The sequence below is a fragment of the Citrus clementina genome, unplaced genomic scaffold (assembly GCF_000493195.1).
Source record: "Citrus clementina cultivar Clemenules unplaced genomic scaffold, Citrus_clementina_v1.0 scaffold_4, whole genome shotgun sequence".
Taxonomy (NCBI): Eukaryota; Viridiplantae; Streptophyta; class Magnoliopsida; order Sapindales; family Rutaceae; genus Citrus; species Citrus x clementina.
This window is the reverse complement of record NW_006262274.1, coordinates 21,639,379-21,652,400: the sequence shown is the minus strand read 5'-3', so window position 1 is coordinate 21,652,400 and position 13,022 is coordinate 21,639,379. Positions and strand designations below refer to the sequence as shown.

Here is a 13,022-nt window from a genome sequence, read left to right as displayed (position 1 = left end):
AATGTAGAGTGTTCTAATTGAATATAGAGTTATTTATAATTTTATAGTACGTTCACTAAATAGGAATCGAAATTAGCTTGAAACATAATGAGTTTGAATCAGAATAATTAGAATTTAAATGAGGAATTGGAATCAAAATAATTTATTTACTTGAACCGTAGGAATTATAATTCGAACGAGCTGTATTACCATTTATGTGTTTATTTTGACTTAAAATCTAAATCGAGTTAAATTGTAACAAATTATTATAAAATTCTTAATTAATTTTTATCATAATTATTATTTTATATTTTAATTATTGTTATTATTATTATTTAAAAATTAATTAATAATCATTATCATTAATAATAATTATTATTATTAATTTAACAAAAAAATTATTATTAATTATTGTTAATAGATTAATTAATTATAATATTTTTTTAAGGGAGCCTCTATATTACAATTAATGTAACATACACACTCAACAACAACCACACAAATAATGAGCTCACACAATTTATGTGGTTGTTGTTGAGTGTGTATGTTACATTAATTGTAACATAGCATTTGCCTTTTTTTTAAAGGTAACAAATGAAGTGACATGTCAAATAGAGGGTCCGCGTGGTGATGTGACGTGTCTGCGGACAATTCCATTCCACGTGCTGTGCTAATTTTTACAGTGTGTTCGCTTTTATCATCCACACGCCGCCACGTGAGTTTGCGAAAACTTTTTAATTTTTTTTTAATTTTTCAGAAAACAAGGGGTCGGGATCCTCTTTTTGATTACACAAAAAAACAAAATACAAAAAGGAGAAAAAAAAACACAAAACAATTCCTTCACGTGCATTCTACGTATGTAATACAGAAGAATACGTATTAGCCATCAGACATTTTATTAAAGTTAATTCAATAATGTTTGATTTAACAACCCATCAGTTTTTTCTTTAAAAGTTTGATAAGAGTTTTTGTTTGTAAAGTGCTCTCGAAGTCGAGTCCCTGCTTGGTACCCTTGGGAATTATCCGTAGGTTAGGGTTAGGATTTAATCCATCAATTAAATCCTGTGCAAATTGAGTTCCAGGCAATGCATGTATGGGTATGGTGCAGTCCAGTTGTCGAATAAACGTGTGGGATTTGAGTTAGCACCATTGCCATTACCATGAGATGCGGAATTAATGTTGTGAAGTTGACTTGTCAGGCTCCCAATTATGGTTAATTTACTGAATTAAATCAGAGATTTGTATGCTCTGTTTATGGAAACATGAAGGAAATAGGACGCAGCCAAGTACTTTGGCCGCCCTGACTAGTAGTGGCTGTTAAGCAAAAGTGTCAAATTTTATACAATTTTTAGTGGTGATTTTTCTTTCTTTTTCGTTTTTTTCCAAAACTATGATATATTTTCGGCATAACTTTCTAATGTATTTATCAATATATTAATAAATTTGCATTCTACTAATGTAATATTAAAAAATAAAAACTATATGTAAATTAATTAAAGCATGCGTCACATAAACAGTTTTTCGAATGTAAATGTTGAATTGTAATTTTTTCTTTTAAAAAAAAAGACCCTCATTGATTTTTTATTTTTATTTTTTCATGGTTACTCGGAAAGAAGATGAGAAGTGAGAACAATATCTAAATTATCTTTTTATTGCCGTAAATTGAGTTTATGCACGATGGACTTGGATTATGTCATAGTATTGTGAATTTAAATAAAAAGAAGCTAGCTTCTAACTAACCCTAGTGTAATATCAGCATATTGAACAAATATGGCATGAAATTCAAATATCGAATAGAATCACAATCATTGTTTGTAGTTCTCTTAATTCAAAAGAGAGAAGAAAAACATAAACAAGACACAATGTGCTTGGAATGACGACATAATTGAAAAATCATTAGTCTACCAAGTAAAAATTGACAGCCTTGAACAAGGTGCAGAGAAAATAAATACATATACATGACATAGAGGCTAGTAAGATTCTGGTCCCATAATTTAATAATAAAACGTATTTCATAAGGGATTTGGACCTTATTGTAGATGAAAGCGGTGGGGATGACAAAGATGCTGCTGCTATCGAAAGTGATTGTCTTTTGTGTGTTATTTATACGTTCGGATTCCATATTTCCATTAGTCCCACCACAAACTCTGCAAATGTGTAAGCCACTGACCATTTAAAGAACAACCACGTGCAGCATCCTACATTACAGTTTTAACAGGTTTTTTTTTCCCCTGAATTAATGTTAAATTTTTCGTGCAGTTTATCATAATGGGTGCTTCGTTTTTTATTCTTTATCATCTTATCTGCAATGGGTTCTCATTGTTTTACAACTTGGAATTTCCTGGCAGGTGTTGTTCATTGGGAATTCCCTTTGCCGCAGTTAACTAGTTATGGGATATTTCCAAAATTTAGAGTTAGTTTCAGCGGATACGGTCCTGGAGAGCGTCAATGTGGCGTTTTTCATTGGGCTATTTACGCGTCTCTGGATAGAAATTTTGAAACGTAGGAGAGATGATGGTTATATACTAATGGCACGTAGAGCAGCTGGTCTAGTTATTGTCCTTTGCAATGTTTTAATCTTCATTTTGTATATGGGTTTTGGATTCTACGAGTATTGGAATTTTAGAATTGTTTCTTTTAAATCTGTCTCCTTGGTTGTGACTTGGGCTCTAGCAACTGTAGTTGCATTGTGTTCAAGATATTACAGAACCCTTGGAGAGCACAAAAGGTGGCCTTTAGTGCTTGTTCTTTGGTGGGTAGTTCATTTGGTTATTGTTTTGGTTTGTGTTTCTGTTTATCTTTTAACCCATTTGAGCTCCATAGGATTGCCTCATATTTTGCCAGAAGCTAAAGCTGTTGATTTTGTGTCACTGCCCTTGCTGGTTCTGCTTTGTTTCAATGCTACATATGCATGTTGTTGTGCTAGAGATCCCAGTGACCTTGACATTCCATTACTTCGAGAGGAGGATGACGAGTTTTTATGCAAAAATATTAGCACCTTTGCAAGTGCTGGAGTTTTGAGCAAAATCACATTTCATTGGCTCAATCAACTTTTTCAGAGGGGCAGGATCCAGAAACTTGAGTTGCATCATATTCCTCCTATTCCTCAATCTGAGACAGCAAACGATGCTTCATCACTGCTGGAAGAATCGCTTGGCAAACAGAAAACGGAAGCAACTTCACTGCCTAAAGTCATAATTCATGCTGTATGGAAATCTCTGGCTCTGAATGCTGCTTTTGCAGGTACCTATTTTCAGTCTTCTGTTACTCAGCAGATTTTGTACGACAAATTCTATATGCTTACTTTGAAGGTTTTGTAATTTGTAGGAGTTAACACAATCGCGTCCTATATTGGTCCATTTTTAATCACAAACTTTGTGAGTTTTCTGTCGGGAAAGCATGACCACTCAAGTTACCACTACGGACTAGTCCTAGCGTCAGTTTTTCTCGTTGCAAAGACAGTAGAGTCACTAACTCAAAGACAATGGTATTTCGGTGCTAATCGAATTGGAATACGAGTAAGGTCAGCTCTCACGGTACTGATTTACAAGAGATCTATGGCAATTAAGTTTGCAGGTCCCAGTAGTGGTATAATAATAAATATGATCAATGTGGATGTTGAGAGGATTGGAGACTTCTTCTTGTACATTCACAGAATTTGGTTGCTACCAGTCCAGGTCTTTTTGGCTCTTGTTATCCTGTATAAGAATCTGGGTGCTGCTCCCGCCTTCGCTGCTCTCTTTTCTACAATTTTTGTCATGGTGAGCAACACACCATTGGCAAATAGGCAAGAAAGGTTTCATTCCATGATCATGGAAGCTAAAGATGCAAGAATTAAGGCAACCTCAGAGACTCTAAAAAGCATGAGAGTGTTAAAATTGCTTTCTTGGGAGCAGGAATTTTTGAAGAAGCTTCTGCGACTTAGAGAAATTGAGAGAGACTCACTGAAGAAGTACCTGTATACATGTTCAGCAATTGCTTTTCTCTTTTGGGCTTCACCGACCTTAGTTTCTGTAATCACTTTTGGAGTTTGCATTTTGTTGAAAACACCATTGACATCAGGTGCAGTTCTCTCTGCTTTAGCAACTTTCAGAATCCTTCAAGAACCAATATACAACTTGCCAGAGCTAATCTCCATGATTGCTCAGACTAAGGTCTCCATTTATCGTATCCAGGAGTTCATCAAAGAAGACAACCAAAAGAAGCCAATAACAGAGCCTACATCAAAGGCATCTGATGTTGCTATTGATATTGAAGCAGGGGAATATGCTTGGGATGCAAGAGAAGAAAACTTTAAGAAGCCTACAATTAAACTTACAGATAAAATGAAAATAATGAAAGGTTCCAAGGTTGCAGTTTGTGGATCTGTTGGGTCAGGCAAATCAAGCCTGCTTAGCAGTATACTAGCTGAGATTCCCAGGATATCCGGAGCTGCAATTAAGGTTCATGGAAAAAAGGCATATGTACCCCAGAGCTCTTGGATTCAAACCGGCACCATTAGAGAGAATATTCTTTTTGGCAAGGATATGAGGCAATCTTTCTATGAGGAGGTCTTAGAGGGATGTGCTTTGAACCAGGACATTGAGATGTGGGCTGATGGAGATCTCAGTGTAGTTGGAGAGAGAGGAATAAACCTAAGTGGTGGACAGAAGCAAAGGATTCAACTAGCTCGAGCAGTCTATAGCAATTCAGATGTTTACATCTTCGATGACCCTTTTAGTGCGGTTGATGCACATACTGGAACGCATTTGTTCAAGGCAAGAACGTTTTCATTGTTTCATCAACTTCTTTTTTCCATTAACCATATCTGTTAAAACTTTCTTTTAGTAGGTTTAGATAAATTTTCTAAAATTTTGGAATTTGTTGCAGCAATGTCTCATGGGGCTCTTGTCTCAGAAGACCGTCTTATACACTACTCATCAATTGGAATTCTTAGATGCTGCAGATCTTGTTTTGGTATGTAGTACTCTATTCTGTATCTCTAAGGAACATTCACCCAAGCCTTTTATATCTTACTCAAATTTCATACTTACAGGTGATGAAAGATGGCAAGATTGAGCAATCGGGAAAATATGAAGATTTGATAGCTGATCAAAACAGTGAACTTGTTAGACAAATGAAGGCCCACAGAAAATCATTAGATCAAGTGAATCCACCCCAAGAGGATAAATGTTTATCCAGGGTACCTTGTCAGATGACTCAAATCACAGAGGAGAGATTTGCACGCCCCATCAGCTGTGGCGAGTTCTCTGGGAGAAGTCAGGATGAAGATACAGAACTGGGTCGCGTAAAATGGACTGTTTACTCAGCCTTTATAACCTTAGTGTATAAAGGGGCCCTTGTTCCAGTTATTCTTCTTTGTCAAGTTCTTTTCCAGGCACTGCAGATGGGCAGCAATTACTGGATTGCTTGGGCAACAGACGAGAAGCGCAAGGTCAGTAGAGAGCAGTTGATAGGAGTATTTATCTTCTTGTCTGGTGGAAGCTCTTTCTTCATATTGGGAAGGGCAGTTTTGTTGGCAACTATTGCTATTAAGACAGCTCAACGTCTCTTCCTTAACATGATCACATCAGTTTTCCGAGGACCTATTTCATTCTTTGACTCCACACCTTCAAGCAGAATCCTCAACAGGGTCAGTTCAGTTGTTTATTACCAAGTTAAATTATGTTTTACTTCTCATTTTTTACGCCTATCACCAGAAATTAAGCATCGCTTTTCTTTTATGTCATTACAGTGCTCTACAGATCAAAGCACAGTGGACACGGACATTCCCTACAGATTAGCTGGCCTAGCATTTGCACTAATTCAGCTATTAAGCATAATCATCCTTATGTCCCAGGCTGCTTGGCAGGTCTTCCCTTTGTTCCTTGTCATTCTTGGGATCTCCATATGGTATCAGGCAAGAAAGTTATCTATTTCTAGAATCGTTCTCTTTCATGTTTGTCACAATACAGTCAGCTCATAGATGACAATAGATGAAGGAAAAAGGACCACGATAATCATATATGCATCATTCAAAATTATTGTCAGTTATTATCATTGTCCTCTTTTCTATGATTGTTATTCTATACAAATATTCAGTTGGTAAATACAGCAAGGTGCCACTATCTTTTGCAGGCTTATTATATTACCACTGCTAGAGAACTGGCAAGAATGGTCGGAACTAGAAAGGCTCCAATCCTTCATCACTTCTCAGAATCCATCGCAGGAGCCACAACAATTCGGTGTTTTAATCAGGAAAATCGTTTCTTGCTGAGGAGTCACAGCTTGATTGATGATTACTCTTGCGTCACCTTCCACAACTGCGGAACAATGGAATGGCTATGCCTTCGAATTAACCTTCTTTTCAACTTTGCTTTCTTCCTTGTTCTGATCATTTTGGTGACCTTGCCTAGGTCAGCCATTGATCCCAGTAAGTTCCTACAGCTCTTCATTTCCATTAGCCCAACAGCTGTGACAAAATAAGAACAATTGAGAAATGCATTGTTATTCATTTAAACATTTAAATGTCAATTTCAACTGACGTCCTTGTTGATCTGTTATCAGGCTTGGCAGGATTGGCAGCAACCTATGGTTTGAACCTGAATGTACTTCAGGCTTGGGTGATATGGAACCTGTGCAATGTTGAGAACAAAATGATATCGGTTGAGAGAATTCTTCAGTTCACAAACATACCAAGTGAAGCTCCCCTTGTGATAAAGAATAGCAGGCCATCTCCTGAATGGCCAAGCAGTGGAAAAATTGAACTTGAAAACCTTCTTGTCCAATATAATCCTACCCTCCCTATGGTCCTGAAAGGAATAACTTGCACCTTTCCTGGAGAAAAGAAAATCGGAGTTGTGGGAAGAACGGGGAGTGGGAAGTCCACTCTAATCCAAGCTCTCTTCAGGGTAGTTGAGCCTTCTGGAGGACGAATTCTGATTGATGGAGTAGATATTTCGATGATAGGTTTGCAGGACTTGAGATCTAGGTTGAGTATAATTCCACAAGATCCAATGTTGTTCCAAGGAACTGTAAGGACTAATCTGGATCCTCTGGAACAGCATTCTGATCAAGAAATCTGGGAGGTAAAAATTTCAAAACTGTTAACACATAAAAGTTACCAATGTGAATATACTTAATTTTTCATTAAACAAACATATTACACAGGTTATCAACAAGTGTCATCTAGCGGAGATAGTAAGGCAGGACCAGAGGCTTCTCGATGCACCAGTGGCTGAAGACGGGGAAAATTGGAGTGTAGGACAGAGGCAACTTGTATGCTTGGCAAGGGTGCTTCTGAAGAAGAAGAGAATTTTGGTATTGGATGAGGCCACAGCATCTATCGATACAGCAACAGACAATGTGATACAACAGACAATAAGAGAAGAAACAAGCAGATGCACTGTCATCACTGTGGCACATCGGATACCCACCGTTATTGACAATGACTTGGTTCTTGTTCTTGATGAAGGTAAGCTGAAATAATCCTTCTCAAAATCAAGTTTTTTGCTCTTGACAACACATGGACAACTATACTTTTAGGCTTAAATTATTTACGTAAATGCCAGTTGTGCAAAAAATGCACGTCACTATATATTTTGGTTAATGCTATGCAGGTAAAGTTTTAGAGTATGACTCGCCAAGGCAGTTACTTGAGGATAATTCTTCTTCGTTCTCAAAGTTAGTGGCAGAATTCTTGAGAAGAACATCCAAAAGTAACCGAAACAGGGATTTATCTTGAGGGAATAATGAAACCGCAGCTACCTCTCGGGTCAGATCCAATAGAAGTAACAGGACCGGCATATAAAGCTGACAAAATACAAGATCCATGACACAAAACATTTTAACACACTAGATTCTGAAGTAACTATATTATAGACCAGGGTAAATTTTTAACAATAGTTGATAGATAGATTGTAAGAGCAAATAAGCATTGCAATTCAAAAGTTTTCGGCTTCAATATTACTAGCTCCCAATTCCTGAAATAACTCTTCTCTTGGAAATTGTGGTTAGCAATTTATAAAGAAACAAACAGAAAACAATGAGATACATGCTCAGTAGATTGTGGTTAGCAATTTATTAGTAAAAATGTAGATCATACATCAACTTTCAGGCATGGTCACTGATGCATTTAGTTTTTTTTTGGGAAAAAGAATGTATTTATCCTAATTTCTTCAATGAATCAATTGTCTCTGGAGAAGAATTCGTTGACTGATGGCATGATCTGGGGAGGCTTGTCGCGGACAAACCTCCTCAAGGCATTTTCCTTGTATCTGTATCCTTCATCAAAGTTCTCTAGCACTCCTGCAGTCCGGTTCGCTTTTGTTAGCCTCACTTCTGGGTTGGTCCATGCGTTCCTCACAAGTTGCATAGCACAAATGCCAACTGCTGCGCCTAAGGCTCCGAACAAGGGATACACCTATACACCAGCCACACAACACAAACAAATACTTACTGATTAATCAACCCATATCTTGTACATCCTCACATCAAAAAAATATTCAAGATTCATAAACTAAGATGAAAAAACAGAAAAAAGAAATACCTCAGGTCTAACCCATTTGAAAGATGAACCTCCCATGTTATTAAAGAAGCTGCAAGAGGGGGAGAGAGAGATTGAATTAAGGGGAGAAAGAGATCACCCTAGCAAGAAATTAAGATGACCCCTTCTCCAAGTAACAAAACAAAAACAAGAAGGACAGTGTACAAAGTAAGATCTATGATCAAACTCTTGGTATTTATTATGCTAATACACAGCTTCCTAAGCCTTCGAACTCCTCCAAACAAGGAAGCTTAGCTTCTGTTTGCGGATGTAAATGAAAGACAGAGTCATCCATTAGCTGCGGCCAGGCATTCATTCAAAAGACTCTAAACAAAGAATGCACAATGTGGGGTTGGTTGTTATTCATTATTAGCAATAGAATTGCAGAAATAAAAGGAGAAAAAACTTGTAGATTGAATTTAAAATAAACGTTATTTCAACAAGATCGGTCAGATGTGGTAGCTAAATTTAGCTGGATCACAAGCTTTCAATTCTTTTAAAGCTAAATCCTTTACATGCAGTTATGCACGTAAACTTTCCTTTGCATGCAATTACGGATAAATTTGATGCTAACAGTTTACCTAAACTCCAAATTAGACCCGATAGGATAGGAAACCTCTAGACGTTTTTTGTCTTAAATATAAGTAACAATGTCATTTAAACCAACCACAAATAATTCGCATGTGTTAAACTTCTAGACGAATAAGGGAAATGAATGGATTGACAAATGGACCTGTGGTTAAACTTGAACACATGATAAGAAATTCAATTTTGAAATGGCAACTGACAAGACAAGGTGAGATGAGATCACTGTCTCCTAATGCCGACAATAATGCATTAGATTTATGTACATCATAATGTCAATATCGAGATTAGATCACACAATTCACATTAGATATAAGGTAAGGGATGACCTCAAGCTCCATGCACAAATTTCACATTCTCTTTGCCCAGCTACTAGAAACCTGAATGCAATTTTCGTATGCGTTGACTATTTATCTAAGCCCACCGTCCGCGACCACTGACTTCATGCTGCATGCAAGATGGCGTATCATATGATTTCTACTAATTTCTCGGGGGAAAAAAAAAATTCATTTGGATGATTCTTCAGTAAAACATCCTTTTAATTAAACAAAGACATGTATTCAAAAAAAAAAAAAAAATTAAACAAAGACATTGTGCGGGAAACAAGGATAATTTTAACTTGTTCGCAAAGCCAAAGTAGAAAAATTCTAGAGGCGTAGAATAAAAGTTATAGAAAAATGGCATGGAACGTTTCAAGTTTTGATTTGTTGTTGCACAAACTCAACGGCAGGCGTTCTTCTATTCTTTGTTGTCAAGCTCTGATTGGCCCGTCGCCAATACTTTCAACCTTTGACTTTTACAATCGAACCGTCGAAAGCCGAAGTCCAGTACGACCAGACAGGCCTTGGCCTTTTTGGTTGGGTTGCGCGGAAAATTTTTAAGCCCATTGGGAGGATCATGCCTCTGGAAAACTCGAATATTCCGCCAAAGGAAATCCTGATCCCCACGCTCCTTTTCCCGCGCGTACAAACACCTCCTTCAAAATCTGTCTGACAAATCAGAACTAACTGGCGCTTGACGTTCATACGCTATGGGATCGCGTGGAACTGGTTAACATTAAAAACTAAATCAGCGGCTGCAGACAGGGATTAATATAACCAGCGGCTTCGATCTAAAAGTTACTGACTTTCTTTTCGTCCAAGAAAACTAAAAATTAAAAAAAAAAGGTCACGTGACCCCCACCACTCCCTCTCCCTCTCCCTTTAAATAACCCTCTAATTAGTCCTCCCGTCCTCACAAACAACGCGCCCAACCAAAATTGCAGCGTTAAACAAACCTTCACTACTTTCTCATTTTCGATAATATCAATGGGTAATTATGATCATACATTTTGTAACATTTTTTTAATCTATTTTATTATTTTTTGTATTTATTTTTGAATTTTTAATTGATTTTACCATTTTGTTTGTTTTGGTTTGAACAGCCGGAGACAAGAAGATTAAGATCGGAATCAACGGTAACCGCTTGTGCTTTGATCCGAAAATAGTTTTGTGTAATTTTAATAAATCAAGATCTGATTAAACGGACAAAATGTGCTAGGTTTCGGAAGGATCGGCCGTTTGGTTGCGAGAGTCGCACTCCAGAGGGATGATGTGGAGCTGGTGGCTGTCAACGATCCTTTCATCTCCACTGATTACATGGTAAGTTAATTAATATCATCGTTAATTATGATTACTACCGTCCTTTCAAATCTGATGGTAACAGTACTGATTGATAGATATCGTATACTTTGAAATAAATATGCAGACATACATGTTTAAGTACGATAGTGTTCACGGTCAGTGGAAGCACAACGAGTTGAAGGTCAAGGACGAGAAGACCCTCCTCTTCGGTGAGAAGCCAGTCGCTGTTTTCGGATTCAGGTACATTTTAGTACTCTCATTTAAGCGGCATTTTATTTTTATGAAATTGAGGTTTTAGATGCAACAGAAAGTTCTAAACAACTAGATGATTTTTTAAAAATTTTTTTTTTTATCAAAATGCAGATATTGTATGTGAACATGGAATTTATACGAGATTGCATATAAAAAGGATTTAATTGTTGATACATTTGTTTTTGTGATTTGAAGGAACCCAGAGGAGATCCCATGGGCAAAGACTGGAGCCGAGTATGTTGTGGAATCAACTGGAGTGTTCACTGACAAGGACAAGGCTGCTGCTCACTTGAAGGTGTGTTTTTTTGTGTTATTTCTGTTTTTGCCTGCTAATGCCTTTCTGTATAAGTAAGTTGATCGTCCTAAAGAAAATAGATTAGAGTGATGAAGCCTTATTCATTTATTTTTTTACTATTGTTATTATTTTTAATTTTGGTGTTATGGAATGAGAATTCTCGTTGTTTGTGTAGAGTGGTGATTATTGTTTACCTTTGTCATTTCACGGCACAAAATATGATTTTTGATCTTTGTCATATCACGGGACAAAATATGATTTTTATGTGTGATAGAATGTGAAATTTCTTAGTTGTTCTTGGAGTGGTGTTGATCTTTAATGCTATGGTCTGTATTGACTCTGATTCTGTTGTTCTTCAGGGTGGTGCCAAGAAGGTCGTTATCTCCGCCCCTAGCAAGGATGCTCCCATGTTTGTTGTGGGCGTCAACGAGAAAGAATACAAGCCAGAGCTTGACATTGTCTCAAATGCTAGCTGCACTACCAACTGCCTAGCTCCTCTTGCTAAGGTTATTCATGATAAGTTTGGCATTGTCGAGGGTCTTATGACCACTGTCCATTCCATCACTGCCACTCAGAAGACTGTTGATGGACCATCAATGAAGGACTGGAGAGGTGGCAGAGCCGCTTCCTTCAACATCATTCCCAGCAGCACCGGTGCTGCCAAGGTACACTCAATTGGTCGGGTGATAATTTTTTATTTCTTTGGTTTGGCTAATTCTAAAATTTCAATTATACGTTACCTTACAGGCAGTTGGTAAGGTTTTGCCTGCCCTTAATGGTAAATTGACCGGAATGTCCTTCCGAGTTCCTACCGTTGATGTCTCAGTGGTCGACCTCACTGTCAGACTTGAGAAGGAGGCGACTTATGAGGAAATTAAGAATGCTATCAAGTAAGTGCTAGGATAGATTGTTTTATTTTGTTTTTCTGAGTTGTTATCTTAGTTTCAAATGTGAACCCTTGTGGTCTTGTCCAGGAGTGGTGATGCTTCTCTTTTTTTTTCTAATTTTTGTTTCTGAATTGTACTCTTGATAACCAGGGAGGAGTCTGAGGGCAAGCTCAAGGGTATTTTGGGTTACACTGAAGAAGATGTTGTGTCCACAGATTTTGTTGGTGACAGCAGGTAAATTGAAAATCTTCCCTCTCTATTTGCCTTGAGTTAATTTCTTTTTCTTTTTCTTTTGCAATCATAGAAGATATATGAGTATCTGTGGTGTATTCTTTGCAGGTCCAGCATTTTTGATGCCAAGGCTGGTATTGCTTTGAGCAAGAACTTCGTGAAACTCGTCTCTTGGTATGACAATGAATGGGGTTACAGGTAATGTAAATCTTCTCTTTGTGATTGTTCTAATCTGTTTTTTTTTCCCCTTCTCCCTACCGATGCTTTGAAGTAAGTTCTATGATAACTTTTCACGTCCTTGACATGTTCCTTTCTTTTGCAGTTCCCGTGTGATTGATTTGATCGTCCATATGGCAAAGACTCAAGCATAAAGCTGAATTTGTTGATGGTCCAAGGCCTTTGTTTTTCATGTTTCAGTTGGGTCTTAAAATCTTAATCCTTATGATTTGGATGTTTGGAATAAAGGACGAGTGCTTAATGGTCTTGGTTTTGGTTTATTATATGTTTAGTTATGAGGTTTATGGTTTTTCCCTTTGGGGGGGATTTGGAAGGCACAGAGTTGAACAATTTCATTAGTTTTTAACTTTCTTATATGAGAAACAGCCTTCTTTCTCTGTTCTTCTCATATTAGTTCTTGAATTCTGATG

The 13,022-nt window shown here is 37.3% G+C and overlaps 3 protein-coding genes across 4 annotated transcripts; 2 read left to right on the top strand and 1 right to left on the bottom strand.

The window, feature by feature from the left end:
• Window positions 1-1,946: 1,946 nt before the first annotated feature.
• On the top strand, window positions 1,947-7,743 carry LOC18044764 (putative ABC transporter C family member 15). Of its 2 annotated transcripts, none has more exons than XM_024186841.1 (10): window positions 1,947-2,197; window positions 2,328-3,222; window positions 3,307-4,736; window positions 4,849-4,935; window positions 5,015-5,611; window positions 5,714-5,830; window positions 6,097-6,391; window positions 6,526-7,046; window positions 7,129-7,432; window positions 7,578-7,743. In XM_024186841.1, exons 2-10 carry the CDS (start codon window positions 2,370-2,372, stop codon window positions 7,700-7,702), a joined length of 4,329 nt encoding a protein of 1,442 aa, XP_024042609.1. In that variant the 5' UTR covers window positions 1,947-2,197; window positions 2,328-2,369; the 3' UTR covers window positions 7,703-7,743. The 2 variants fall into 2 exon arrangements, with proteins under 2 accessions (XP_024042609.1, XP_006438122.1); XM_006438059.2 differs by having other exon boundaries at window positions 5,714-5,878.
• Window positions 7,744-7,838: 95 nt separating this feature from the next.
• Window positions 7,839-8,819, bottom strand: LOC18044763. Its single transcript, XM_006438053.2, has 2 exons — window positions 8,507-8,819; window positions 7,839-8,380 (listed from the first exon to the last, which is right to left on the bottom strand). The coding sequence occupies exons 1-2, from the start codon at window positions 8,540-8,542 to the stop codon at window positions 8,144-8,146; spliced, it is 273 nt and encodes a 90-aa protein (XP_006438116.1). The 5' UTR covers window positions 8,543-8,819; the 3' UTR covers window positions 7,839-8,143.
• A 1,456-nt stretch (window positions 8,820-10,275) lies between these two features.
• LOC18044762 (glyceraldehyde-3-phosphate dehydrogenase, cytosolic) lies at window positions 10,276-13,000 on the top strand. The gene is made up of 10 exons (XM_006438051.2): window positions 10,276-10,399; window positions 10,512-10,544; window positions 10,628-10,728; window positions 10,835-10,950; window positions 11,158-11,257; window positions 11,617-11,922; window positions 12,005-12,147; window positions 12,295-12,378; window positions 12,484-12,573; window positions 12,698-13,000. The coding sequence occupies exons 1-10, from the start codon at window positions 10,396-10,398 to the stop codon at window positions 12,744-12,746; spliced, it is 1,026 nt and encodes a 341-aa protein (XP_006438114.1). The 5' UTR covers window positions 10,276-10,395; the 3' UTR covers window positions 12,747-13,000.
• The last annotated feature ends 22 nt before the right edge of the window (window positions 13,001-13,022 follow it).